Below are 26,694 nucleotides of genomic sequence, written 5' to 3'. Positions count from 1 at the left end.
CGATGAGAGAGAATCTTGCTTCGCTGCCTCCTGCACGCCCCCTATGGGGATGGAGCCCGCAACCCAGGCATTGAACTCGGAGTCTTCAGTCCGCAGGCTGATGCTCTATCCGCTGAGCCAAACCAGCCAGGGCTCAGCCTATCATTTTGACTATGACTTGACTGTTCAGGTCAACAAAACGTATTGAATACTTAATCATTAGGTGGAACCATAAACTGACTGATATGTGACTCTGTGGACCTATAAAAACTGCATCTTTGTAAGACTTGCCTTAACACTAAGTGCCACCCACTCCGTTCTTGAAAGCACTCATTTTATTAGGCATGTACACACTCGCACACCTTTTGGAAACACCAGTATGCTGACTTAGGAGCTCCTAAACTGATGTCATTAGAACGAGAGAGCAAATTCTACAATCTGAAGAGAAAAACCTTTTCTATAACTTTTACATATTCTCTTCTCCTGAGCACTTATAACTATGTGCTATTTACAAAAAAACTACCCAACATCAGCTGATATAGTGGATCATAATACCAAATTCAAATGTTTTGCCCAAGATTCCTGCAGTTAATGTGTAAAACATAAAACCTACCTGTCTAGTATTCCATCAGTTTAGACTCCTATTTAAAGATTTAGGATTAAGTTTGCTTTGTCGGACTCACAGAGGATTGAATTCCTTGTAAATAGCTAGTCATTCCCATAAAAGACTAAATTATGAAAGCTCGTATTACATCCCAGTAAATTCAAAGGTTTCTCTGAAAACGTTGTCAATCCACACAAAACAGGAAGTAGACTGTTCCCAGGACAGAGTATGTTCCTGACCAAATCATTTTACATCAAGACACTTTATTCCAAACATAACACCAGAACTAAATAGACATATTTTTTTATTGTTTAAAGTATTACAAATAGTAGTGCATAGGTCTCCTTTCAAATGGACATATTTTTACAAGCATGTGACAGCTGACCTAAATATGTCAAGTACATATTCAGTAGCTTGTATTCTTAGAGTACATGAAAACGTACTTCCACTGACTTTAATCTTTTCTGAAAGAATTTTAATTTTCCTATGAAACCACCTTCTTGGTTAAAAACAAACAAACAAACAAACAAACAAAACAGCCTGAGTCAGAGAAGGTAACAGTCTTTTCTGATCTCTATAGACTAACTTCCAAAATGTAGTTGTTCAGATTTCAGATTTGCAGTTAGAGTAATTCATAGAAGTCATCCTGTGATCTTAGGACGTTCAATGTAAGCAACAAACACCAAATATCATTACTCCAATACACAACTGCCGCAAATGATTGGCCTAAACTAAGACGGAAACAAATCAAGCTATCAAAGTGATAATATGTTCTCCGCACCTAAGAAGATAATGTCCACCGTCAGCTTTACTATTTCCACTCATCACAACTACGCCCCAAACCCCACCTATCAACACACCATCAATACAGCTTTCGTCGCATTAGAATCCATTTACCACTTACGTGAAGAAATAGAAACAGAAAATGCATCATCAATGCACAAGGGCACGTCTGCCGAACGCTGACTGGAGCAGCCAGCAAGCCGGGAGCGGAGGAGAGCAAGAATCCTCTGCAGCCCACATGCTGCATCTGGAGAAGACAACGTGTCTCCCCTGGGACGACAGCCCTGAGACTGTAAACTCCCTGTCGTCCTGAGTCATGACTGGTCACTGTTTCACAGCTCAAGTGAAAGACATGCATAGAAATGTCTAACCAAAGTAAGTCAGGCAGAAAAGGACAAGAATCAACATATTTCACGCATATCCTATCTAATAACAGAATAATATGCAAATTGACCATCACTCCAACACACAAGATGGCTGCCCCCATGTGGACACAAGATGGCTGGCAGGGGAGGGCAGTTGCGGGGAACCAGGCCTTCAGGGGAGGGCAGTTAGGGGCAACCAGGCCGGCAAGGGAAGGGCAGTTGCGGGGAACCAGGCCTTCAGGGGAGGGCAGTTAGGGGTGACCAGGCCGGCAGGGGAGGGCAGTTAGGGGCAACCAGGCCGGCAGGGAAGGGCAGTTGCGGGGAACCAGGCCTTCAGGGGAGGGCAGTTAGGGATGACCAGGCCGGCAGGGGAGGGCAGTTAGGGGCAACCAGGCCGGCAGGGGAGGGCAGTTAGGGGCGACCAGGCCAGCAGGGGAGGGCAGTTAGGGGCGACCAGACTGGCAGGGGAGGGCAGTTAGGGGCAACCAGGCCAGCAGAGGAAGGCAGTTAGGGGTGACCAGGCCAGCAGGGGAGGGCAGTTGGGGGCAATCGGGCTGGCAGGGGAGCAGTTAGGCATTGATCAGACTGGCAGGCAGGCGAGCGGTTAGGAGCCAGCAGTCCCGGATTGTGAGAGGGATCTCCCACTGCCCGTTTAGGCCCGATCCCACCGGGGTCCCAGATTGGAGAGGGTGCAGGCTGGGCTGAGAGACAGCCGCCCCTCCCCCCCACACACACACACAAATTTCATGCATCGGGCCTCTAGTGTAGGATATAAATGAGAAAGCAACACACAAACAAACCAACACTCAGGGACAACAGTGTGGTGGTTATCAGAGGGGAAGGAGGGTGGGGGGAGGCTGAAGAGGGCCAAGAGCATCAAATACATGATGCGGAAGGAGACAACTGTGGTGAGCACACAGTGCAATATACAGATGATGTAGTCATAGAACTGCACACTTAAAGCTTACATGATCTCATTAACCAATTCACCCCAATAAATTTAGTAAAATGAAAAAATACATGCATAAAAATTAAAATAATAAAGAGTAAGGGGCCCCTGAAATTATCTAGTTTCCTCTCATATTTTACGACTAGTAAAGTAAGATCTAAAGAATTTTCCCCTTGCCCAAAGGCACCCAGCCAATTAGTGGCAAAGCTAAAACCAGAACCAAGATCTTCCAACTGCCACCAACCCAAAGTTGCCTCCCCAGGCTAAGTACTGGCCCAACCTGCAAGAGAAGCACTTACTCAGGTAAAAGCAGAAAGCCAGTATCAAACAGGGCCCTCAGTGCAGTGGTCTACAGAGTGTTTTGGAAAAACTGTGCCAACATCTCAAAATCATGTATTTTTGCATGAAAATACAGACTGACAGTTTCTTTCAAAAAAGATCAGACAACTAGCATGCATTCTCACTCAGCAGTAATAAACTGGGGCTAAGTAACTGCCTTATGTACACACCCACTCAGGGTACGTAGCATAATCTTATTCCCAGCCTGCTTCTCTCATTCACTTTAGCTGCAAGGATACTGTAGGAGTTTAATAAGAGATTCCGTCACTAGAGCGATTTAATCATAAATTCTAAACAGTTCTGATGGTAGTAGATTTTGGCTAGGATTTAGTGGCTGGGTTTAACTAAGCACAAAGTGGATATACAGGAAAGATGGGAGAAAGAGAAACAAATTTAAAAAGCCTCCTATGCCCTAGCTGATTTGGCTCAGTGGATAGAGTGTCGGCCTACGGACTGAAGAGTCCTGGGTTCGGTTCCAATCAAGGGCACGTGCTGAGGTTGTGGGCTCAATCCCCAGTTGGAGACATGCAGGAGGCAGCGATCAATGATTCTCTCTCATCATTGATGTTTCTATCTCTCTCTCCCTCTCCCTTCTTTTCTGAAACCAATAAAAATAAAAATAATTTTTTTAAATAAAAAGCCACCTAGCATTCAGTGGTAATTCCTTTAGAGCATAATCAGAACTTGGCTCTCATGAAGAGCTGTCCTGACCCCTCCACTTTAAGGAAAAGGCAAGAATGCATGTTCATACTTCCTAAATTAGGAATCTCAATGGTTTAAGACCCTGTATGTTATAGCTACGGACCACAAGTGTGATGCCATTTTTAAGTATTTTTAAGACTTAGTACTACTATATTGCAATAGAACCATAGTAACAGTAGGCACAAAAGAGAAAAGACTGGGAGAAAAAAGTCTAAATTAGAAACAAACCTAATTTTTCCCATAAATATGGCATTTCCATTCCTTGCAAACAGATCAAGTTTAATTAACATCTTTCGGGGACACCCCAGTAAGCGATGGGCACCCCAGCGCTCAGGCCTCAGTCTCTGATAAAGGAGCCAGGACTCCTTGGAGAAGGAGCTCATCCCGGGACGGGGGCAGCAAATACACAAGCAGAGCCTGGAGCGCCTTGTAGTGTAAGAAAGCCAGGAAATTCCTTTCAAGGGGAACAGGGGCATGCCCAACTCAAAGAGCTCCAATGGCCAAAGCTGGGACGTAGCAGCAAACTCTGGTATTGGCGTGTGACCAAAAATACACAATTAGCCCGGCCGGGTGGCTCCGTGGTTGAGCGTCAACCTATGAACCAGGAGGTCACAGTTCGATTCCCGGTCAGGGCACAGGCCTGGGTTGCGGGCTCAATCCCCAGTGTGGGGCGTGCAGGAGGCAGCTGATGGATGATTCTCTCTCATCATGGGTGTTTCTTTCTATCCCTCTCCCTTCCTCTCTCTCTAAAAATCAATAAGAACATTCATACACACACACACAATTAACACGGATGAGTCCGTACTGATATAATTAAATAAATCCATCTACATGAAGAAAAACTCCGGAGGAATATGGATGCCGCCCCCCAGGAGGTGGGACATCACCGCTGACTCCGTCAGTGTGAGCAGCACAGTGACCTTCTTCCGAAGAGCACGACATGGGACGGAAGGAAGAAGAGAAACCTGACAAACACTGCCTAAGCCAGGTGATCAAGATTGGCATGTAATCGAGGTCATGGTGACATATGTACCCTTGACATGAGAAATGATGAAATGGCATTTTACCTCTGTAATCTTCCTCTCAAAAACCAGAACCACAGCCCTGGCGGGTGTGGCTCAGTTGGCTGGGCACTGTCCGGTGCACTGAAAGGTTGCCAGTTCGACTCCCAATCAGTTGCAGGCTGGATCCTTGGTAGGGGGCATGTAGGAAGCAGCCAATCGATGTCTGGCTCACATTGGTGTTTCTCTCTCTTTCCCTCTCCCTTCCTCTCTCTTTAAAAATCTATTTAAAAACCTTAAATATATACACATATATACCAGAGGCCCGGTGCATACAATTTGTGTAGGGGGAGAAGGGGGTCCAACTGTCTCTCGCAACCTGGGACCGCTGGCTCCCAACTGCTTGCCTGCTTGATTGCCCCTAACTGCTCCCCTGCCAGCCTAATAGTCCCTAACTGCTCCCCTGCTGGCCTGATCGCCCCTAACCGCCTCTGCCTTGGCCCGCACCCGGGACCCAGGATTCCCTCCTCCAGCGGGATGCAGGCACAAGGAACTGGGGCTTCCCTCCCTCTGGCCGGCCTCAGGTACCTGGACCCGGGCCAACGTTGCCAGGGGCCAGATGTAGCCGCAGGCTCCCAGGGCTGGCAGCTTCGCCCAGGCCCAGCTTTGTCAGGAAAGACGTCCAGATGGTTGTCCAGAAGACGTCTGGCCTAATTAGCATATTACCCTTTTATTAGTGTTGATATCCCCAGTGTAAACATAAAAGATCAGCTAAATCCCACTTGAAGGACAGTCTATAAAATGTCAGAGCAGTAGTCCTCAAAGCTGCCAAAGTCATCAAAAATCAATTTTGGCCCTGGCCAGTGTGGCTCAGTTGGTTGGAGTATCGTCCCATAAACCAGAAGATGGCGGGTTCCATTCCTGGTCAGGGCACATACCTGGGTTGCGAGTTCAATCCCTGGTCTGGATGCATGCATGAGGCAGTGGATCAATGTCTGTCTCTCTCTCTCTCTCTCTCTCTCTCTCTCTCTCCCCCCCCCACTCCTCCCCTCCTTCCTTCCCTCTCTCCCTCCAAAAAAAAATCCCTAATAATAATAATAATGGTAATAATAATAATTCAAATCTGACCCTGACCGGGTAGCTCAGTTGGTTAGAGCATCATCCCAATAAGCCAAGGTTGTGGGTTCGATCCCTGGTCAGGGCACATACTAGAGTCAACCAATGAGTGAATCAACCAATGAATGATAAGTGAGTGGAACAACAAATTGATGCTCTCTCTCTCTCTTTCTCTCGCTCTCTCTCTCTCCCTCCCTTCCACTCTTGCCAAAAAAAAAAAAAAAAAAAATCAATGAAAAAAAAATCCTCTGCTGAGGATTAAAAAAAAAGTGTCTTCCAAGTCTCTAATCACAGAAAACTAACCGGCTCTCCGCTAAAGCTTCAAGTCTGAGGTCCTACCACTGGTGCTCTGAAAAACCAACTTAACTTTGTTGATTCACAGACCAACTCTAACAAGGACTTATTCATTTTTAGAGAAACAAAACAACTTAGCAATGTGTATCTAATATTTCCAACTGAATCACAAGACTTCAAAAAGGGCATCTGAATCCAATCTCCTTACTTTATAAGTGAGAAGAGGGCCAAGGGCATTGACAAAGATACTTGTTCAAGGTCATCCTTGAGTCTCAACTGGAACCAGGATTTCCTCAGTCTTACATTCCAAAGCAGGAAGCAAGGGAAAGATAAGGGTATTATAATTCTGACCATTTTCTATACTAGGTTAGAATGCTTTCGTTTTCTCAGGGGTCAACAAGGTAAGTCCAGCTGTAGCCGCCTATCAGAAATAGCACCAAATAGCTATCCTTTTTCTAACTGTCATGCCTATGTGATACAGATTTTTGTCTCCTATCTCACTCTCAATTCTTGCATTGTGGCACTAGTCAACATCCCTGATGTGAAGTTGAAGCCTTGGTTGAAGTCCTAAGTGTACAATTTAATTTGGTACAGAAGCGAGTGTACCCATTTTTCTCCCAGTCGGCCTTCATACTTTTTTAATTGAAGGAAAATGCACAGAACAACCAACAATGTGAAAGTGTGCAATTCCATGGCATCCACCTCTCTTTTTCATTTTTAATTAGAGAGGCACTAACCCAATGTAGAGGAGTCACTCTGTTTCCAATGAATTCATCGCATCTCAATGAAGGCCTGAGCCCAGGTTCCAACCCTAAGTGTATCCTGAACCCCTGTATCATCCTCATCTCTTTCTCCACGTGGCCAGCCAAGCACCTTTCACCTCTACATATCAGCGGTATTCTCTCCCACAGAAAACCCACACTCCTGCCCTGAACAGCCACAGAGTCAGGGTATTGTGTGGTGAGCCTCCCCAGCAGGCTTTTGTTTCAACAAACACTTTGACATTACAAACTACTTAGGAAGGAATGATCTCATCCTACTGGGCCGGCAGCAAACTTTATCAAAAAGCTTTTTGTTACAAGCCGTGATAACCTAGGAAACAAGATCTATTTTTACTATCTGGGCAACAAAAAGAAAAAAAGAAATCATAGGGGGAAAAACAGCTCATATAGTGACCATTTCTAAAAATCACTTATTCTACAGAATTTTCCCCTTTCTTTGGTATCTCACTACAAGTGAACAAAAAAAATCTTTCAGAATTATTTAATGTCAGTAAAAAATAACTGTAACTATTGTTTTATTGTAAACTTTAAGCTTCCTATTCTATCCCAATATTGAACCTACATTGGGTGTGACTTGTAGGAAAAAACAAGGATTCCTCTCCAACATCACTTCAACACTGACCGAGTGCTTATATTTTAGATACTCGGCACTTTACACATATTAATTCGATTAATATGTTGAACAAGTCCTAACCGGTTTGGCTCAGTGGACAGAGTGTCGGTCTGTGGACTGAAAGGTCCCAGGTTCGATTCCGGTCAAGGGCATGTGCCTTGGTTGCGGGCACATCCCCAGTGGGGGGTGTGCAGGAGGCAGATGATCAATGTTTCTCTCTCATCGATGTTTCTGACTCTCTATCCCTCTCACTTTCTCTCTGTAAAAAATCAATAAAATATATATTTAAAAAAAATATGAACAATTCTAGCATGTAGGTATATTATTTCCGTTTAAAATTAGGACACTAAGGCACTTAGTGGTTAAATAACTTGCAATTACTTTTACAGCAATAATTGCTGTATTGAAGCAGAGCTAAAATATCATCAAATACATTGAAAAGTCAGAAGCAATATAAACATTCTCTCCCACCACCTCCACCTACAATCCCTTAGTCCAACTCCCAGCTCCCAAAACATAAAAAGACATCAACAGCTGAGAGGTAAAGGGGAGTGGGAAGAGGAAAATGAGCAGGCTAGCACACTGACAAATGCAAGGACTTACCTCGCTCTATGACATTAGATGTTCCAGATGGGCAAGGGTTACCACACAAAAAGATGTATTGGAAAAGCGAGTTTTTAGAAAAGCAAACTCTCAGTATTATTTCACTATTTTCCGAGGATCTGGGAAGCATAAGCATAATCTAGTCACTTCAAAAGTACTGGTATTCTCTGGCCCAGCTGGTGTGGCTCAGTGGCTGAGTGTCAACCATGAACCAAGGGGTCACTGGTTCGATTCCCAGTCAGGGCACATGCCTGGGGTTAGGGGCGCAATCTGCAGGTGGCAGCCGATTGCTGATGTTTTTCTCTCATCAATGTTTCTATCTCTCTATACCTCTCTCTTCCTCTCTCTCTAAAAATCAATTTAAAAAAAAACGTATTTTTTAAGAAGTATTTATTCTCTGCTGGGGGAAGAGATATTTTGTCTGGCTCTCCTAGAGTTTAGATGAAATAGCCCCAAACTGTATTCCTTTGTTCTAAATCCATTCTCACCCATTATCCTTCCCATTTAGAATAAGCCAGGATGGGTTGGGGTGGGAGGAAGGAATGCAACAGGAAAAGGTGGCACTCTAGTCACTCAAAGTCTGTCTCATTTGAAAAGTCCGCACCTAAAGTTGAAGATTATAACCTAGACCTTAAGGCAGGTAACCCGTTAGCTCCCCTACCAAGACCACTAGTGACCTCACCTCCAAAAGCAATCTCTTTCGATGTCTAGGGAAGAAATAAAGCTGCCATCCATCAGCATTCATCGCCTACTGTTTTCATGTGACTCATCATGTATGTCTAGGCATTCGGAGCCCATGGACGCGCCTTCTCTCTGCTTGTCTCCAGCAGGCACACTGCCAGGTACGGAGCCAGGCCATCCGCTCTGCAGAGGGCGCGCACCCCACACCCGCTCAGGAGGGGGTCAGTGAGCCCTCTCTGCTCTGAACACTCGGGAAGCACACAGGAGATCTGGAGCAATGTTTAGAGGGAATCACCCTAGATGTGCGTGTGTCAGGAGGCCTGTCAGAATCAACTGGCTGCAGGTGCCTGGTGTCAACTTTACACAAAGGATCCACAGCAAAGATAAGGAGCAAAGCTAACAATCACTTCTGGCTTCCGGACCAGCTCTCTGACATTCCAAAGGCGACTGTTGTCTTAAAGTCCGAGAAAACAGAAAGATGGCTACAAAGACCACAGGGAGATAAAGACTCCAGTTAGGGTCCTGGCCTGGAGCCTAAACAGCTTCTGAAGACAGAAGTGGAGTTTGGCCTTCTGACATGCATCAAGCTTTCCCCAGATCTCAGCTGACGTCCCCACTCTGTGTCCTCATTCAGTGAGGACAGTGACACAATCACAAAATATAATCTGACAAGGAAACAAGTAAACGCTAGCACACAAAGCTCTAGGAAAGGAAGGAGTGTCCCAGGAAGAGGAAAGCTGTTACAAAAGCCCCAGCGCCTCCCTTCATCTCCAGACCACTGCAGTGACCCCCATGCCCTCAGGACTACATCAGAAAGAGTGGAACATGAATGGGGGGGGGGGGGGTTGGTTGGAGGGATTGAGAAAAAGAACCTCAAAAAAGTGAATGAGCCGAAACCGGTTTGGCTCAGTGGATAGAGTGTCAGCCTGCGGACTGAAGGGTCCCAGGTTCGATTCCGGTCAAGGGCATGTACCTGGGTTGCAGGCACATCCCCAGTAGGAGATGTGCAGAAGGCAGCTGATCAATGTTTCTCTCTCATCGATATTTCTAACTCTCTATCTCTCTCCCTTCCTCTCTGTAAAAAATCAATAAAATATATTTTTTAAAAAAAGTGAATGAGTGGATAAGTACATCAATACCCTGAATCAGAAATAATCTGTCGTTTTCCTCTTCAATCCAAAACTGATTTTCTCTTGCCGAAACCGGTTTGGCTCAGTGGATAGAGCGTCGGCCTGCGGACTGAAAGGTCCTAGGTTCGATTCCGGTCAAGGGCATGTACCTGGGTTGCGGGCACATCCCCAATAGGAGATGTGCAGGAGGCAGCTGATCGATGTTTCTCTCTCATCGATGTTTCTAACTCTCTCTATCTCTCTCCCTTCCTCTCTGTAAAAAAATCAATAAAATATATTAAAAAAAAATCTTTCAAAACTGATTTTCTCGCTTAATAACTAAAATGCCATTTTTCTATTCCACCTTTTCAAGGCCCCCTCCGCGACCTCCATCTCTATGAAAGCTCACGACGTGCAGAGCTTCTAGCACACGACTGACAAGCTACTATGACGAGCCTATTCCCCTCATCAACCGCCAGCTCAAGAGCAGGGTGCTAGGATCTTCGGGTGCCCTCCAGCACCCGGCCCAGTGCCAGGGACGTGGCAGGCACGTAAAGTAACGTGTGCTGCACATTTCTACTTGAGGGCTTCAACTTTTCCCTTTTGATCACAACCCACGGGGGAAATATTCATCTTATTCACACAAATTTACTTACACACACATTTACACATAAGTGAAATACAAGTTTGTATGTAAAAATGTATTGCCATCTTCTGTTCCTGCTCTTTTTTCCCTTAAGGATTGCCTGTGACCTACAATTTGAAATTTTCAATTCTAGAAAAAACCATCTCCTAAGAGAAGCAGGTACAAAATTAAAAGCTGTTTTCAAACTTTAGTGTGAAAGTCCCCTGGGAAGGTGGTTTAAAATACATTACAGCCCTGGCAGGCGGTTCAGTTGGTTGGAGTCGACCCATATACCAAAAAGGTTGTAGGTTCTATTACCAGTCAGGGAAGCAATGATCCATGTTTCTCTCTCACATGGATGTCTCCCTGTCCCTCTCTTTCTCGCTCCCTCCCTCCCTCCCCGCCCCCTCTCAAATCAATACAAATATATCCTTGGGTGAGGAATGAAATACATTACAAAGTTCTTTTCCCAGAATTTGGTTTGACAAATCCGGGTGTAGGCCCAGGAATCTGCATTTCAAAGTAGTCCAACGGGTTCTGATCTAGATGATAAAACTGTACTTACCATAAAGATACCTACAGCAGATGACTTAAGATTTAGTCTCAACAGTCAGGGTTTCAGCTCTTCTTCTAGGAAACTACAGGTTAACCAAGTATCTGCAGAGGTTCCTGCCTTGCTCACAGGTTGGCTTTTCACCCCAAAGTTGGCTCCACAATCCTTTTATAGGCTTCCTCTAATGCAATTTGGTAAACCTTGAAAATCTAACTGTTCCTCTTAACTGTGGCTCTTCTGGCTCTTCCCACCAACAAAACAAAAGAATGATATGAATGAAAGGCATTTTTGTTGCAAGTCCTTTGCTTTGTAATGAAAGGGCTTTTGAAAACCAGCCACACTGGCCATGCAAGTGGCATATGCAGTCACCAGTTTGGAACTCCTAAGCACAAGTGGCCTAAAGAGTGACCGCTAATAACGCAAAGTCTGACCACAAACTGCTTGAAAGCTGATGCTGAAATCAAGTTTCTGTAAGAGCACTCTCTCTACGATACAAGCCTCCATTTCTTGTAATTACAAGCCCGTAAGAAAATCCTGGATTCTTGAAAGTTTTCAATTCAACAAAGTCAATATTAAAAGAGCACAAAACACCTGCAAATTAACAATCTAAAAATGAAATTAAGGCCCCCCCCCCCCCCGGTTTGATACCTCAGTTTACATGCCAAGCTTGTGGGCGCGATCCCCAGTGGGGGCTGTGCAAGAGGAGCCTATCGATGATGTTCCTCTCTCTCTATCCTTCTCCCTTCCTCTCTCTCTAAAAATCCATTAAAGCCCTGGGCGGTTTTGCTCAGTGGATAGAGCATTGGTCTACGGACTGAAAGGTCCCAGGTTTGATTCCGGTCAAGGGCATGTACCTTGGTTGCAGGCACATCCCCAGTGGCAGGTGTGTAGGAGGCAGCTGATCGATGTTTCTCTCTCATCGATGTTTCTAACTCTCTATCCTTCTCCCTTTCTCTCTGTAAAAAAATCAATAAAACATATTTAAAAAATAAAAATCCATTAAAACTTATTTTTTAAAAATAAAAAAATGAAATTAAGAATGCAATCTCACTTACAAAAAAATACTTAGAAATAAATTTAACAAAAGAAGTGCAAAATTTATACCCTGAAAAAAATTTGATTCAGGATAAAGCACAGTGGGTAAGAAAACAACAAATTTAAAAGCAATGTGATATAATATACACCCACACAGGAAAAAGCCTTAGTGTGCATACATTCAATAAAACATTGAAAATTTAAATGTAAGTACAGAAAGTACAAAACTGAAAGTACAAAATTATAAATTTAAGGTATGTGAAGTTTTTATTTAATGAGCTGTCTGCTCTTTATATTTTAGGAACTATAAAAAATAAGGGCACAGCTATTAGAATACCTAAAACAAAAAAGTGACAGTATCAAATGCCAGTGAGCATGCACAGAAATTGGATCTCTATTATACAATGGTGGGACTGTAAATGGGCACAGCCGACTAGAAAAGAGTTTGACAGTTTTTTTAAAAAAATAAACATACATGCCCAGCCTCAATACATGAGTGGTTGAGCATTAACCTCTGAACCAGAAAGTTGAGGTTTGATTCCGGGTAGGGACACATGCACGAGTGGGGATCCTTGTGCAGGAGGCAGCCAATCAATGATTCTCTCTCATTGATGTTTCTATCTCCCTCTCATTCTCCCGTCCTCTCTGAAATCAATAAAAATATATTTAAAAAAATAAATATACACTTACCATACGTCCCAGTATTCATACTCTTAGGTATTTATCCCAAAGAAAAGAAAACTCAAAAATCTATACACAAATGCTCCTGGCACTTTATTGACTTTCAACAATGTAAGACTACACACACAACACCCAGCCTTAGCTATAAAAAGGAACAAACTACGATATACAAAACAACTTGGATGAGCGACAAGGGCATTATCCTTAGGGAGGGGAAAAAGCTCATCTCAAAAGGTCACACATTGTATGATTCCACTTTCATGGCTCTGTCAGAATGACAAAACTCTAAAGACAGAGAACAAATCAGTGGCCGCCAAGACAAGGACAGATGAGAGAAGGGGTCTGCAAGAACCAAACACAAAGAGATGAATGCAGGTTAAAAATATAGTGAAAACATGCCCTAGCCGGTTTGGCTCAGTGAGTAGAGCATCGGCCTGCGGACTGCAGGATCTCGGGTTCAATTCCAGCCATGGGCACATACCTGGGTTGCAGGCTCGATCCCCAGTAGGGGGCGTGCAGGAGGCAACCAATCAATGATTCTCTTGCATCATTGATGTTTCTATCTCTTTCTCCCTCTCCCTTCCTCTCTGAAATCAATAAAAATACATTTTAAAAGAATAATAAAAATATAGTGAAAAATGAGTAAGGTCTGTAGTCCAGTTAACAGTTATGTACCAGTGTCAATTTCCTGGTTTTGATATACTACAGCAAGCACGTCAACTCTTTTACGAGGCATGCGGCCCACTGGCCGTGAGTTTGACATGCTTGTACTACAGTATGTCACTATTTGTTCATGTATGGGGAACGTCCGGCCCGAGGGCCAGGTAAGGCCTGCGAAATCATTTGGTCTGGGCCTGCCGAGGCATTAGGGTGAGTTCGTTAAGTGTTTGACCAAACAGAGCAGGCTAATTTTTAAGTTGATAATATTGTATGGCCCCTGAATGATGGCCCCGGGCAGGAGAAAGGTCCCACCCCTGCAATAGAGCATGACGTGCCCATGAAAAGGAATAAAGTGCTGATACCTGCTGTAACACACAGGAACCTTGAAAATATTATGCTCAGTGAAAGAAGTCAGGCACAAAAGACCACTTATTGTGATTCCAGAACAGGCCAATCTACAGAGACAGAAAGGAGATTAGTGCTTGCCCAGGGCTGGGAGGTGGGGGTAGGGAAGTGGGAGTGAGTGATAAAGGGATAAATAAGGGGGTGATGGCTGATTGAGGGTTTTGGGGGGTCTAATAAAAATGTTCTAAAGTTGATTGTAGTAATGAATGTATGACTCTGAAAATACTAAAAACCATGGAAATATACACTTTAACTGTGTGAGCTGTACAGTATGTGAATTATATCTCAATAAAGCTGTTAAAAAATTCCAATTCTGGATTCCACTCAGATCTAATGAATTAGAAATCAAAGGCAGAAAGCCAAAACTATTTCACAAGGCCCTCCAGGTCTGGGACATCTGGGCTCTGCTGCCAGACAGTGAAAACATCCCAAACCACAAGCTACAGAGACTGGCAAAGAGGAAATAGAGCTTGCTGAGCACTTCTGAATGATCAACTGCTGGCAAAAGTACATGAAAACTGGTAAGCTGATAAATTTTTTCCAATTTTCCTAAACTTAATTTTTATAGCATTACTTATCACTTTTGCAACAAAAAAGTAAATATAATTATTAAGTTTTTAAAATGTGATCAATAACAATCTTACTTTCATGTTTAATTAATGACTCCATGTTAAGTTGAAGAATAGCTCCCTAAACAAATTAAGACATATGCATCTTCATGTTTCACGAAACAGAAACTGCCCAGCGGGCGTGGCTCAGTGGTTGAGCGTCAACCTATGAACCAGGAGGCCACAGTTCGCTTCCGGTCAGGGCACATGCCCAGGTTTCAGGTGGTCCCCATGCAGGGCGTGCAGGAGGCAGCCGATCAATTATTCTCTCTCATCATTGATGTTTCTATCTCTCTCTCCCTTTCCCTTTCTCTTTGAAATCAATAAAATTCTATTTTAAAAAAGCCCTAGCCAATTTGGCTCAGTGGATAAAGCACCAGCCTGCAGACTGAAGAGTCCCAGGTTCAATTCCAGTCAACGGCACATGCCTGGGTTGCAGGCTCGAACCCCAATCGGGGGTGTGCAGAAGGCAGCCAATCAATGATTCTTTCTCATCATTGATGTTTCTCTCTTCCTCTCTGAAATCAATAAAAATGTTTTTAAAAATAAGTAAATAAAAAAGAAACAGAAACTAAAACAACTCCAAATATTATATACTCTACAACTATGCTCATTTGCAAAGAGATTTTATAATTACAGTAGTAATTACAGTGGATGCCTGAAACTGTGGATGGCACTGAATCATATACGTGTGTGTGTGTGTGTGTATACTGTTTTATCCAGTACATGCATGCAATAAAGCTTAATTTATAAATTAGGCACAGTAAGAAATTAACGATAATAAAATGGAACAATTATAACAATATTCTGTAATAAGTCATGTAAATGTGGTTGCTCTCAAAATACCTTGTACTGTATTCATCCTTCTTGTGATGATGTGAGATGCTACACTGCCTACGTGATAAGATAAAGAGGTGGAATTTTCCATTTACTATTTTCAAGCCACGGTGGACCTCAAGTGTCTGAAACCACGGAAAGCAAAACTACAGATGAGAGGGACTACGGTATTGGTTTTGATTTGACATACACTGCAGCGACTCACATCATACAAAGAAAAAGATTTCACAAAGTGCAGGGAACATTTGAGTATTAATTTTTAACTAGACCTGTTACATGAATCTGGTTCACTAATACTAAAAATCCCAATCTATGAAATCTAAACTTCCCAATAAATCTGAACATCTGGAAGTATATTACATAGCAATCAGAAAAAGTTGTACTATGGAAAAAGATTTGCCCTGCCAATGTGCTCAGTGGTTGAGCGTGGACCTCTGAACCAGGAGGTCATGGTTAGATTCCCTGAAGGGCACATACCCAGGTTGCAGGCTCCATCCCCAGTGTGGGGCGTGCAGGAGGCAGCCAATCAATGATTCTCTCTCATTACTGATGTTTCTATCTCTCTCTCCCTCTCCCTTCTTCTCTGAAATCAACAAAAAATATTTTTTTTAAAAGAAAAAGGTTTAAGTCATCTTAGCTTATGTTTCGCAAATTCCAGCAGAAAACTAATGGTAGGGTTCACTGAAACACACGCTGCTAGTATCTCTATTTCCTCCAAGGAAAACAAGAAAGCCATCATTATCTCTGATTTTCTTCAGGGAAATATAATGACCTCCTCTGGTATTATGAAAACATGAACAGAAACTTTAATCAACTAGAACTTATAAAGACATGTAGATACTTCTATTTTTAAATTTCAGAATCTAAATACCTACCCAAACACCCAGAATTTCTGAAACTAATGGCCAAATCTGAATTATTTCCAACTCCCTTTAATAGAAAGCAATCTCTAAACACTGAGATTCATGTGAAACAGAGCAGCCTTTATTTGTACAGGAAGTCTCTTTCAGGAACTTAAACTAGGGGAGGAACACATACCAATGATCTCCTGAACACACACAGTACCTCTTAATGGATACCACACAAAAAATGGTATTATACGTAAGTATTTATCGACAAGGAATCATGCTTATAATACAGTGAGATGGAAAGTTCATAAATAGTGTAAACAATTCTTAAACAGTAGAAAAATACATATTAAAATGTTATTCTATACCTTTGGTATTTCCTAAATTTTCTACATTAAATCTATATTCTTATAAATAGAAAAATAAATGTCATTTAAAAAACAACTATGTAAAAACTCTTCTGCTCCTGGAAAGATGAAGAACTACTTTTCCCTACTCCTCCCACTCGGTACAACTAAAAACCCTGCACATCTGTATTATAAAAGGTCTGTGGCCATAGTACACCATAACGACCAAACGACCGTCACCAGGAGGTGCACTGAGCCCCTCGGTCCCTCCCCGCTGGCCTGCGAACAGTGGCTCTTGCGGCGAGTGGGCGCAAGCTACCAGTGGCGGAGGGCTAGAGCAAGCGGCGTGTGTGCTGGCCTCTGGTTAAATACAAAACAAACTCGAGACTCTGAAAGGCAGGAGGAAAAGGCTGAAACACTAGGCTTGGGGAACAGAGGAATGATGCAGTGACGAGATCCCGGGGTTTTTTTTGCCTTATGTATCTGAAAATTCGAGGTGACAAGTCTGGCAACCCAAAAACGCCTAAGAGTGCAGACAAAGGAAAAAACCCCATAGGCCCTGACAGGGTAGTTCAGTAGGGTATTGTCCCAATAGGCCATTGTTGTGGGTTCGCTCCCCGTCGGGGCATAAACAAGAAGCCACCAATAAATGCACAAATAAGTGGAATAACAAATCGATGTTTCTCTATTCTTCTCCCTCTCTAAAATCAATAAGTAAAAAAATTTTACGAAAAACTGGAGTTATCATATTCAGCTAATGGGAACATAAAATAATGTGGCCCCTTTTGAAAAGTCTGGAAGTTCCTCAAAAAGCAGCAGCATTATTCGTAACTAGAAGCCCAGCGCGTGAAATCGCGCAGCCCCGCCCACCAGCGCTGATCTTTGGTCGTTACGGCGTTAGGGCCACAGGCCTTTTATAATATAGACTAGAAGCCGCTGCACGAAGAGATTCGTGCACTAGGCCTGCCCTTCCCCTGGCTGCCGGCACCAGTTTTCCTCCGGCACCCGGGACCCAGGCCTTCGCTCCGGCCGGAGCCTATGTATGCAAATTAACCGCCATCTTTGTTGGGTTATTTTGCATACTCTCCTGATTGGCTGGTAAGCGTAGTGGAGGGACAGTCAATTTACATGTTTGTCTATTATTAGGTAAGACTAGAGGCCCGGTGCATGAAATTCGTGCACAGGGAGGGTTCCCCTCAGCCCAGCCTGCACCTTCTTAAATCCGGGACCCCTCAGGGGATGTCTGACTGCCAGTTTAGGCCCGATCCCCGGAAGTCGGACATCCCTCTCACAATCCTGGACCACTGGCTCCTAATCACTCACCTGTCTGCCTGCCTGGTCGCCCCTAACTGCCCCACCCCCCTGCCGGCCTGGTCGCCCCTCACTGCCTCTGCGTGCCGGCCTGATCACCTCTAACTGCCCCCCCTGCTGGCCTTCTCACCCCTAATTTGGTTGTCCCTCACTAACCTCCCTGCCGGCCTGGTCACAGGCAGCCATCTTGTGAGGGTATGCAGGTTAATTTGCATATTACCTCTTTATTATATAGGATAACTAAAAAGTGCAAACAACCCACTGAAGAAAGAACTTTTAAAATGTGGTGAACCCTACAATGGAGTATTATTCTACCATGAAAAGGAATGAAGTACTGATACATGCATGCTACACGTGGATGAACCTTGACTATTTCTAAGTGAAAAAAGCCAGATTCAAAAGGCTATATATTGTATGATTTCATTTAAAGATGTGTTCAGAATAGGCAAATCCATAGACAAAAGAAGATCACTGTTTGTTGCCAGGAGCTGGGGGAGTCGGAAGGAATGAGAAGTGACTGCTAGCGGGTTTGGGATTTGTTTGGGGGATGATGACAATGTTCTGGAATTAGACAGTGATGACGGTTGCAAAATACTGTAAATATACCAAAAACCACAATGATTTATTTGCTTTAAAATGGCGAATGCTACCCTGGACAGCGTGGCATAGTGGTTGAGCATCAACCTAAGAACCATGAGGTCATGGTTCGAGTCTAGGTCAGGGTACATGCTGGGGGTTACGGGCTCGATTCCCAGTGAGGGGTGTGCAGGAGGCTACCAATCAATTACTCTCTCTCATCACTGATGTTTCTCTCTCTCTCTCGCTCCCTCCCTCCCTCTCCTTTCCTCTCTGAAATCAATAAAAAATATATTTAAAATAAAATGGCAAATTCTATTGTACGTGAATTATCTTCATTTTTTAAAATATATTTATATATATTGATTTTAGAGAGGAAGGGAGAGGGGGAGAGAAGGAGAGAAACATCAATGATAAGAGAGAGTCATTGACTGGCTGCCTTCCGCACATCCCCTACTAGAGATCGAGCCTGCAACCCGGACATGTGCCCTTGACTGGAATCGAACCCGGGACCTTTCAGTCCACAGGCTGACCCTCTATCCACTGAGCCAAACCCAGCTAGGGCTTATCTTCATTTTTTAAATATGTGAAATGACATCTACTCAAAGATACACACACACACACACACATTGGTGAAAATACCAAAAAGTACTAGTGCACCCAGACTAGGGTAGAAAGTAGTCACACAGCCTTCCTAAATTTAGGGACAGCAGGGCGGATACTAAGGGAAATAAGTGCGTAAGCCAGCCTTGTTCCTTGCTCCCTCCCTTCCCTTCCCCAGTTCTCTCTGAACTCAGAAATCACTTACCTGTCAAACAATTATCCCCAATAAAAATTATTTCAATAAATTATACTCAATAAGCATGTTCTACCTATAAGAAAATGACTGAGCTCTCTTGAATCCTCCCATTGTCTTTCTATGCCTAAAAGAGAAAATGAATTAACTCAAATGAATATCTGATTGAGGATTTCAGACAGTTTAACAAAAATAAAAAGAGGAGTCTCTGTAGGAAGCAACTTTTTTCTGAAGAGTCTCTATTCTCCACTCCCACTTATCACCCATCCCCAATCTCCCCTAATTTTTTCCATTTTTCCTTCTTTAGAATGAAAAAGCTTTACATTTTTTCCACAGCAGTCTCAACATGTGGGGGTGGGGAGTAGTGAGACAAAAGCTATAGCTACTTTATGTGTGAATAATTTGTCAGAACCTATACATGGTCATGATAAAGAATCCTATAACCTAACTTCAACCAATAATCAATAACTACCATTAGAAAAAACTAGCTGTGCCTTCAGAGTTGTAAGATATAAAACATTTACTAGTAATTACAATTTGGCACACAAACTATAGCAGAAAATCAGAAGCAAGATCTCCTGGAAATACTAAAGTCATACAAGTCAGAAGTAAGGGGAAAATAAGGCATGCAGTTTTGTCTCTCATTACATACTAAGATTTTATTTTGGAGCTCTCTAGGTATATTTCCTTAGCCTATTCAAGTAAAAAAACAGAACATATCAAAATTATAGACATGGGGAGGATAACAACGGTACAGGTAATAGAACTAGAATTCGAAAAATATCCTTTGGAACACAAAGAGCAAGAAAATAAGAATATAAAAAAATCAACCACACAGGTTCAGAAAGCAAATTAAAAAAAAAAGAAGAAGAAAAGCCAGCCAACTAAAACAAAGACGTGGGTTAACATCAGTTCTAGAGAAAAGGACCGAGTCCTAGGACAACTATTAGCTAATATGGAAAAGTGGGTAGAGAACGAAGAGACCCCAATTTCTTCTAAGCAGCCTGATAGAAAGTAAGTGGCAGGGATCCCTTCTGAATTCCTCAATCACTTCACTTCCAGGGCCTAATACAGGGTCTGAGTCAGACCTGGCCTGACAAACGCAGCATGTCTACAGCGTGATGCCCAAGACGGTCAGAGGTTTGGAGAGAACACTGCATAAGAGGTGGCTGCCGGAAAGGCACTGTTTAGTCTGGGAAAGAAGAAAGTGACGTGGGGCAGAGTAACTGTCACTGAATAGCTGTCAAGTGGAGATCGGAGCGACAGGGAAATACTGTCGACAGCAAAATGAGAACCAGCGAAGGAAAACAGCAGGGAGGCAGGTGGGAGGTCATCATCAGGTTAGTCTTTCCGAAACGACATCTGCGCCCTGGCCAGTGTGGTTCAGTAGGTGGGGCGTTGTCCAATGCACTGAGAGTTTGCTGTAGGATTCTGGATTCCAGTGGGGGCACATGCCCAGGTGCAGGCTCGATCCCCTGTTGGGGGCATGCAGGAGGTAGCAGATCGATTTTCACTCTCACATCAATGTTTCTCTTTCTCTCCCTCTACCTTCTTCTCTCTCTCTAAAAATCAATAAAAAAATATTTTTAAATAAATAGACAAATGTGCAAACTTGGCAATGACAGCCACCAGCTGTGAAGTCCCAATCTTGAGGAATACTTGAACAGAGGGCTGGAGGAACCACTTATACTGTGATTGCACTAGATAGCTCTACTATTTTTTCCAATTCCATGATTCTACAAGAAGGAAGAAGTCCAGGAAAGGAATTATTCTTGCACACAACACTGCCAAAGTTAAAAAAAAAACACCAAAAAACACTGAAAACTAAAAACCAGTAGCTTCTTTATTAAAAGGAGCAATCCCACCAAGAAGGGACAAAGGTTGACTTGTTAGTCAAGATATTTGATATGAAGAGACTGCTTTGCTTGGGATCAAGCATAGCACTGGGAATAAGAATAGGTCAATTCTGGCTATAGTCATTTCCTGTTTAGCCAAAAGCAAATGACTTCACCTCTCTACTTAAGCTGAAAAATAGTAATAAATACCTAATACAGGAGTAAAATTTAAAGTAGTTAATAACTACAAAATACTGTGGAAATGTATGTGACAATTAAAACTGCATTATCCTACTTTACTCATATACTAGGTAAATCCATTATGAATAATAAGAGTCACGTTTCTCACTATCAGAGAAAGAAGTCACAAACAAGTAAGGAGAGAATGCTAAAATGAACTCTGTGGTGCTAGGTTAGACACAGAGACCAGTATGAACTTATGTGTACACATATACACATATACACATATGCACATATACATATATACACACATACACAAACATATACTAGTATACTAGAGGCCCGGTGCACGAAATTCGTGCACTTGGGGGGGGGGGTCCCTCAGCTGGACCTGCACCCTCTCCCAGTCTGGGAGCCCTCAGGGAATGTCCACAGGGAGTGGGCCTAAGCCAGCAGTCGGACATCCTTAGCACTGCAGCGGAGGTGGGAGAGGCTCCTGCCACCACCGCTGCGCTCACCAGTCCTGAGCCCAGCTTCTGGCTGAGCGGCGCTCCCCCTGTGGGAGCACAGTGACCACCAGGGGGCAGCTCCTGCGTTGAGGTCTGCCCCCTGGTGATCGGTGCACACCATAGCAACAGGTCGTTCTGCCGTTCGGTTGATGATATATGGAGAGAGAGAGAGAGAGAGAGAGAGAGAGAGAGAGAGAGAGAGAGAAGAAGAAGAAGGAGGAGGAGGAGGAGGAGGAGGAGGAGGAGGAGGAGGAGGAGGAGAGACAGGCAGAAATAAACATATATGTATGTATACCTGGGTAAGTATACTAGTACATGCATGTATGTCCTAGCTCTGCTCCCTAAGCGGGCCTAGGAGCAGTGATATCCCAGTAGCAACAGGTACACCCAGTTCATTTAGAAACCGGATCTTGGTATCTAAATATTTTTCTCCAATAAAATAAACTGGAGCTCCTTGGAGAAATGGCTGATTCCAGGGCTGGAGTAGGAAAAATACACAATGAGACTGGAGCATCTTGCAACACCAAGAAGTAAAAGTGCTCCCCCAGCCTAGCCAGTTTGGCCCAGTGGGTAGAGTGTCAGCCTGTGGACCAGAGTCCCGGGTTGCATCTGGTCAAGGCCATGTACCTTGGTTGCAGCTCCTCCGCAGCCCGGGCTCTGGTCGGTGCTTGTGCAGGAGGCAACCAGTCAATGTATATCTCTCACATCGATGTTTCTCTCTGTCTTTCCCCCTCTCCTCCACTCTCTCTAAAAATCAATGAAAAAATATCCTCGATTGAAGATTAAAAAAAAAGAAAAAGTGCTCCCACCACCCAAAAACAGGGACATGTCAAGAGAACATAGATGCCAAATGGCCAAAGCTGAAAGAATATCAGCAACCAATTATAGTACTGGATTACAAACCCCCCCCCAAAAATTGAGGAATCCATACTGAATGTAACAAATGGCGAACGAACAATGGGAGAGGGGCACAAACCCTCCTTACAGAAGAATCCCGACTGACAAACGTAGAAGGAATGAGGGAACTAGAAAACCACAACTAAGATAACGCAGCGACTGCTGCTGCAGACAAGGCAGCGACGACACTTTAGGGAAAAATCAGACCTTTGTAGAGCCTCACAGAACCGCCTCCAAAACAGCTCTAACCACTATGGGTGATCCCAACATCTGCTCTCAAATTATCTGAGACTCGTCCCTTCAGAAGTGGGGTTCATCCCCGTCCCCTGGAGTGTGGGCTTGACTTGGCGACTTGCTTCTAGCTTCTCCCAAAAAAATGAAGGAAACAAAAAAATAGTCACTACAGTGATACCAGGCAGACACTACCTTAAGCTAACAAAGTTAATTTTAAAAAAAAAATAATAGTAAACTGATATTGATTTCTTAATTTGGTAACTGTATCATGGCTATATAAGATGTTAACATTAAGGAAAGCTAGATGAAGACTATAGGGAAATTTTGTATTATCTTTCTAACTCTTCTGCAAATCTAAAATTATTTCAAAATAAAGTATTTTTTTAAAACTGCATTTTCCTGATAAAATCAGAAAGAACAAGGAAACTTTATAAATAAATTTTAAAAGATATTTAAATATATGCAAACTAATAAGATGGGTTTTAAGGTAAGATTAACATTTTTAATCTATAAAGAATCACAGAAGGGGAGAGGCCAGCCCATGTTCCCGCGGGAGGGCGTGGGGCGGGGAGCGGAAGAAAAATAAAATAAAATTTAAGAAAAGAATAAAAAAAGAATCACATAAGTGGATTGACTTTCAAGTTTAAAATTTTAATGACACACAAAATATTTCACCACAAGGTCTGTTAAAAGATCACAAAACTGGAAAAGCAGATTTTTGTGGATAACCTGCCGCTCTCCCGCACTGCCAGCAGATTGAACACACACTCAGAATATGATGTTCCAAAAAGGGGCTACCCTAGAGAGCGCTAGGAAGGCAGTGAGGATGATTCCTCGTCATATACATCAGTCTGCGTTATCACCCCCTTTTTAAAGTATATTTTTACTGATTCCAGAGAGGAAGGGAGAGGGAGAGAGAGGAGACATCAATGCTGAGAGAGAGTCACCCATGGGCTGCCTCCTGCACGGCCCCCGGGGATGGAGCCCACAGCCGCCATGTGCCCGACCGGGAACGGAAGGAACGGCCAGGGACCTCTTGGTCACAGGTGGACGCTCAGCCGCTGAGTCCCACGGGCCGGGCCCTCCCCGCACTCGCTCCCGGCAAGACGCCCACAGGAACTGCTCCTAAAGGTGTCATTCACAAGAGCAAAGGGAAATCATTGACATTTGCTCAGTTTCATTTTCAAATTAACAAGATCCGATGGAACAACAAGATGACTTCCATTGGGTCAAAATGCTCCTCCCATAGTTTCTTGCTTCCTAAGGAAAGGAAAGCCTACATATCAAATACCCCTGCTGAATATTAAGAGGGAGGGTAGGAGAGAGGAGAAAGCAGGCCAAAGATGGGACGTGTCACCCTGGCCGGTGTGGCTCCGTGGATAGAGCGCGGGCCGCTGGGCGAAGGGTCCCGGTTCGATTCCGGTCAAGGGCACAGGCCCGGTTTCGGCTCAATCCCCAGTGGGGGGCACCCGATCCATGACTCTCTCTCATCACTGATGTTTCTGCCTCTCTCTCCCTCTCCCTTCCTCTCTGAAATCCATAAAAATACATTTCTCACAAAGCAAGGAGGCGTGCGGACCACCCCAGGAGAGACGCCCGCGTTGCGTCTCGGGAGCCGAGAGGACCTGCCGCCCGCAGGAGGCGGCCCTCGCTTAGCAACTCCGCTGTTGTCCACCAAACACCGGCCGGTCAGCGGGAGCGCATGACAACTGCTCGCCCTAATCCACGGCCCCCGGCCTCGGGGCCGAGCGATAAAAATAGCTGCTCCCGGCACCCGCGGCGGAGGGCCGGCAGGGTCACCCCGCAGGCCCCGAGCAGCTGGAGCCCCTCGCCACACCCTGCCCCGGCCTCCGCGGCACCCGCCCCGGCGCCCCGCCCCCGGCAGCCAGCGGCTCCCGCGCCCCGGCCGAGTGAGCGCATCGCGAGCACAAATATCCCTGATGCAATGCCGCAGCCATCCCGGGAGCCGGCCGGCCGAGCGCGGCCGCGGGGGGGGCGGGAGAGACACGCGCACTCACACGCACACGCACACGCGCACACCCGCGCGCACTCGCCGCGAGAAGCCTGCACAGCCCTGCAGCCCGGAGAGGAGCCGCGCGGCCCCGGCGAGCGGCGCGGTACCCGGACCCGAGCGCGAGAGGCGGGCGGGGGTTTCCGGGAGAAAGCGGGACCCGAGTCCCCCGAGGGGCGCTGCCCCGGGCTGGGCCCGCGCGCGAGCCGCGGTGTCATCACTGCCGCCTCCCAACGCCCGCCGCGTGCCCGCCCCCCGCCCCCGGGCGCCCCCCACGGGCCGATGTCAGCCCAGAAGCGCCGGCGGCAAACCTGCGCTCAGCCCCCGCCTCGGTCCCGGTCCCGCGGCCGCGGCCCCGCGGGTCCATCCCCATCCTCCCGCCCAACGTGCCTGCGGCGGCCGACACAGGCTGAGTCCCCCCGACGGCCCGGGCCGCCCCGCGGGAGACGCCCCGGCCGGGCCCGCTTCCCAGCCCCGCGGGCCAGGCCCCCCCAAGGCTTGCGGGCCCTACCTCCGCCGGCCCCGTCCTCACAGGACGCCCTTCGCATCCTCCATCGCCCGAGCCCCCCAGGCCCCGCCGCCCCGGACCCCGCGAGCCGCCCTCTCAGCCCGCCCGCCCCGCCCTGCGGGCCCCCGCGGACCCCTACGGCCCGCCCGGAAGACTCGCAAGATCACGCCCGGGGGCCCCCCGCCGGCCGCCCCGCGTCCCGCAGGCGGGCGGCCACCGCCCTGCCCCGCCTCAGGGGGACCCCGCGGGGTCCCGGCGACCGCGGGGCGCGGCTCGGGCAGCCCCGGGCGGTAGGGAACCCGCCCCTCCGACGGGCCGCGCCGGCCGCTGCACCTACCCGCCGCCGCCGCGCCGGAGCTGGAGCCGGAGCCGGAGCCGAGGGAGCCGGGACAGGGCCGGGAGCAGCCGGGAGGCGCCGGGAGCCAGCGAGCGAGCCCGAGGGGCGGGGCGCGGGGAGGCGGCCGCTTCCTCGTCGCCTCTTGAGGGCCGGCGCGTAGGAGGGGCGCCGCCGCCGCCTATCCCGCGGGCGCCGCGGGCCCGGCCAATGAGCGCGGCGAGGGGGCGGGCGCGAGGCCGCGCGGACCAATGGGCGCCGGCCCCGCCGCCTCGACCTTGCGGGAGTAGCGGCGCGAGCGCAGGGCGGTTGGGGGCGAGGTGCGCCGGCGGGGGGGCCCGGCCTCCTTCCCGGACCCGCCCGTTGGCGCGGAGGCCCGCGCAGGCCCGCCGCCCGGCACCCGGGTGATGTCGTCGCTCCTCTGAGAACTTGGGGGCCGGGAGCAGGGAGAACGCGAGCGGCCGGGCGCACGCGGCCGGGGCTGGGTCTCCGGGCCGCCCGGGCCCAGGGCTCTGTGACGTCATCGGGGGCGGGGCCAGCTGGTCGCGGGGGGCGAGGGCGTGGCCGGGGGCCTTTCCAGGCGGCTTTGCCCCCAGCGCCAGTGACGTGGCTGGTCCACGCCGGCGTGTGCTGTCAGTGTAGGAAGCCTCCCAGATTTGCGCCATTTAACGCCCAAAGTGTACAAAACATCGCACTCACAGTTTTCGCATTGATTATAATTCGGGTAATTGATTGCAACATTAATTACTATGTTGGATATATTTGATTACATAAAATGTCTTTAGAGCAACCTCATGTTTCTTTTTGCTTTTTTTATATTAAGTTGATTGGGGTGACAGTCCAGCGTGAACATACAGGTTTCATGTGTGTCTTTTTGCCTTTTAAGATGTGGCCCCTCGGAAACTTAAAATTACTGTTGGGTTCACGTTATGTTTCTGCTGGGCGGCTGGTCCCGGCTGGAAGGTGACCGCTGACCCCTGCTGA

General features: G+C 46.2%; 1 protein-coding gene across 1 annotated transcript in view; it reads right to left on the bottom strand.

The window, feature by feature from the left end:
• The window catches only part of MAP4 (microtubule associated protein 4), a 107,498-nt gene extending 81,014 nt beyond the window's left edge, over window positions 1–26,484 (bottom strand). Inside the window, exon 1 of the mRNA XM_081106321.1 lies at window positions 25,714–26,484. Coding sequence (XP_080962447.1) covers window positions 25,714–26,375 — 662 coding nt within the window. The 5' untranslated portion in view covers window positions 26,376–26,484. The remainder of the gene's footprint in view (window positions 1–25,713) is intronic.
• Window positions 26,485–26,694: the final 210 nt, after the last annotated feature.

This window comes from Myotis nattereri, assembly GCF_964212035.1.
Source record: "Myotis nattereri genome assembly, chromosome: 14".
NCBI classification, from domain to species: Eukaryota; Metazoa; Chordata; class Mammalia; order Chiroptera; family Vespertilionidae; genus Myotis; species Myotis nattereri.
The sequence above is the reverse complement of the archived record's forward strand: the minus strand, read 5'-3'. Positions and strand labels throughout refer to the sequence as shown.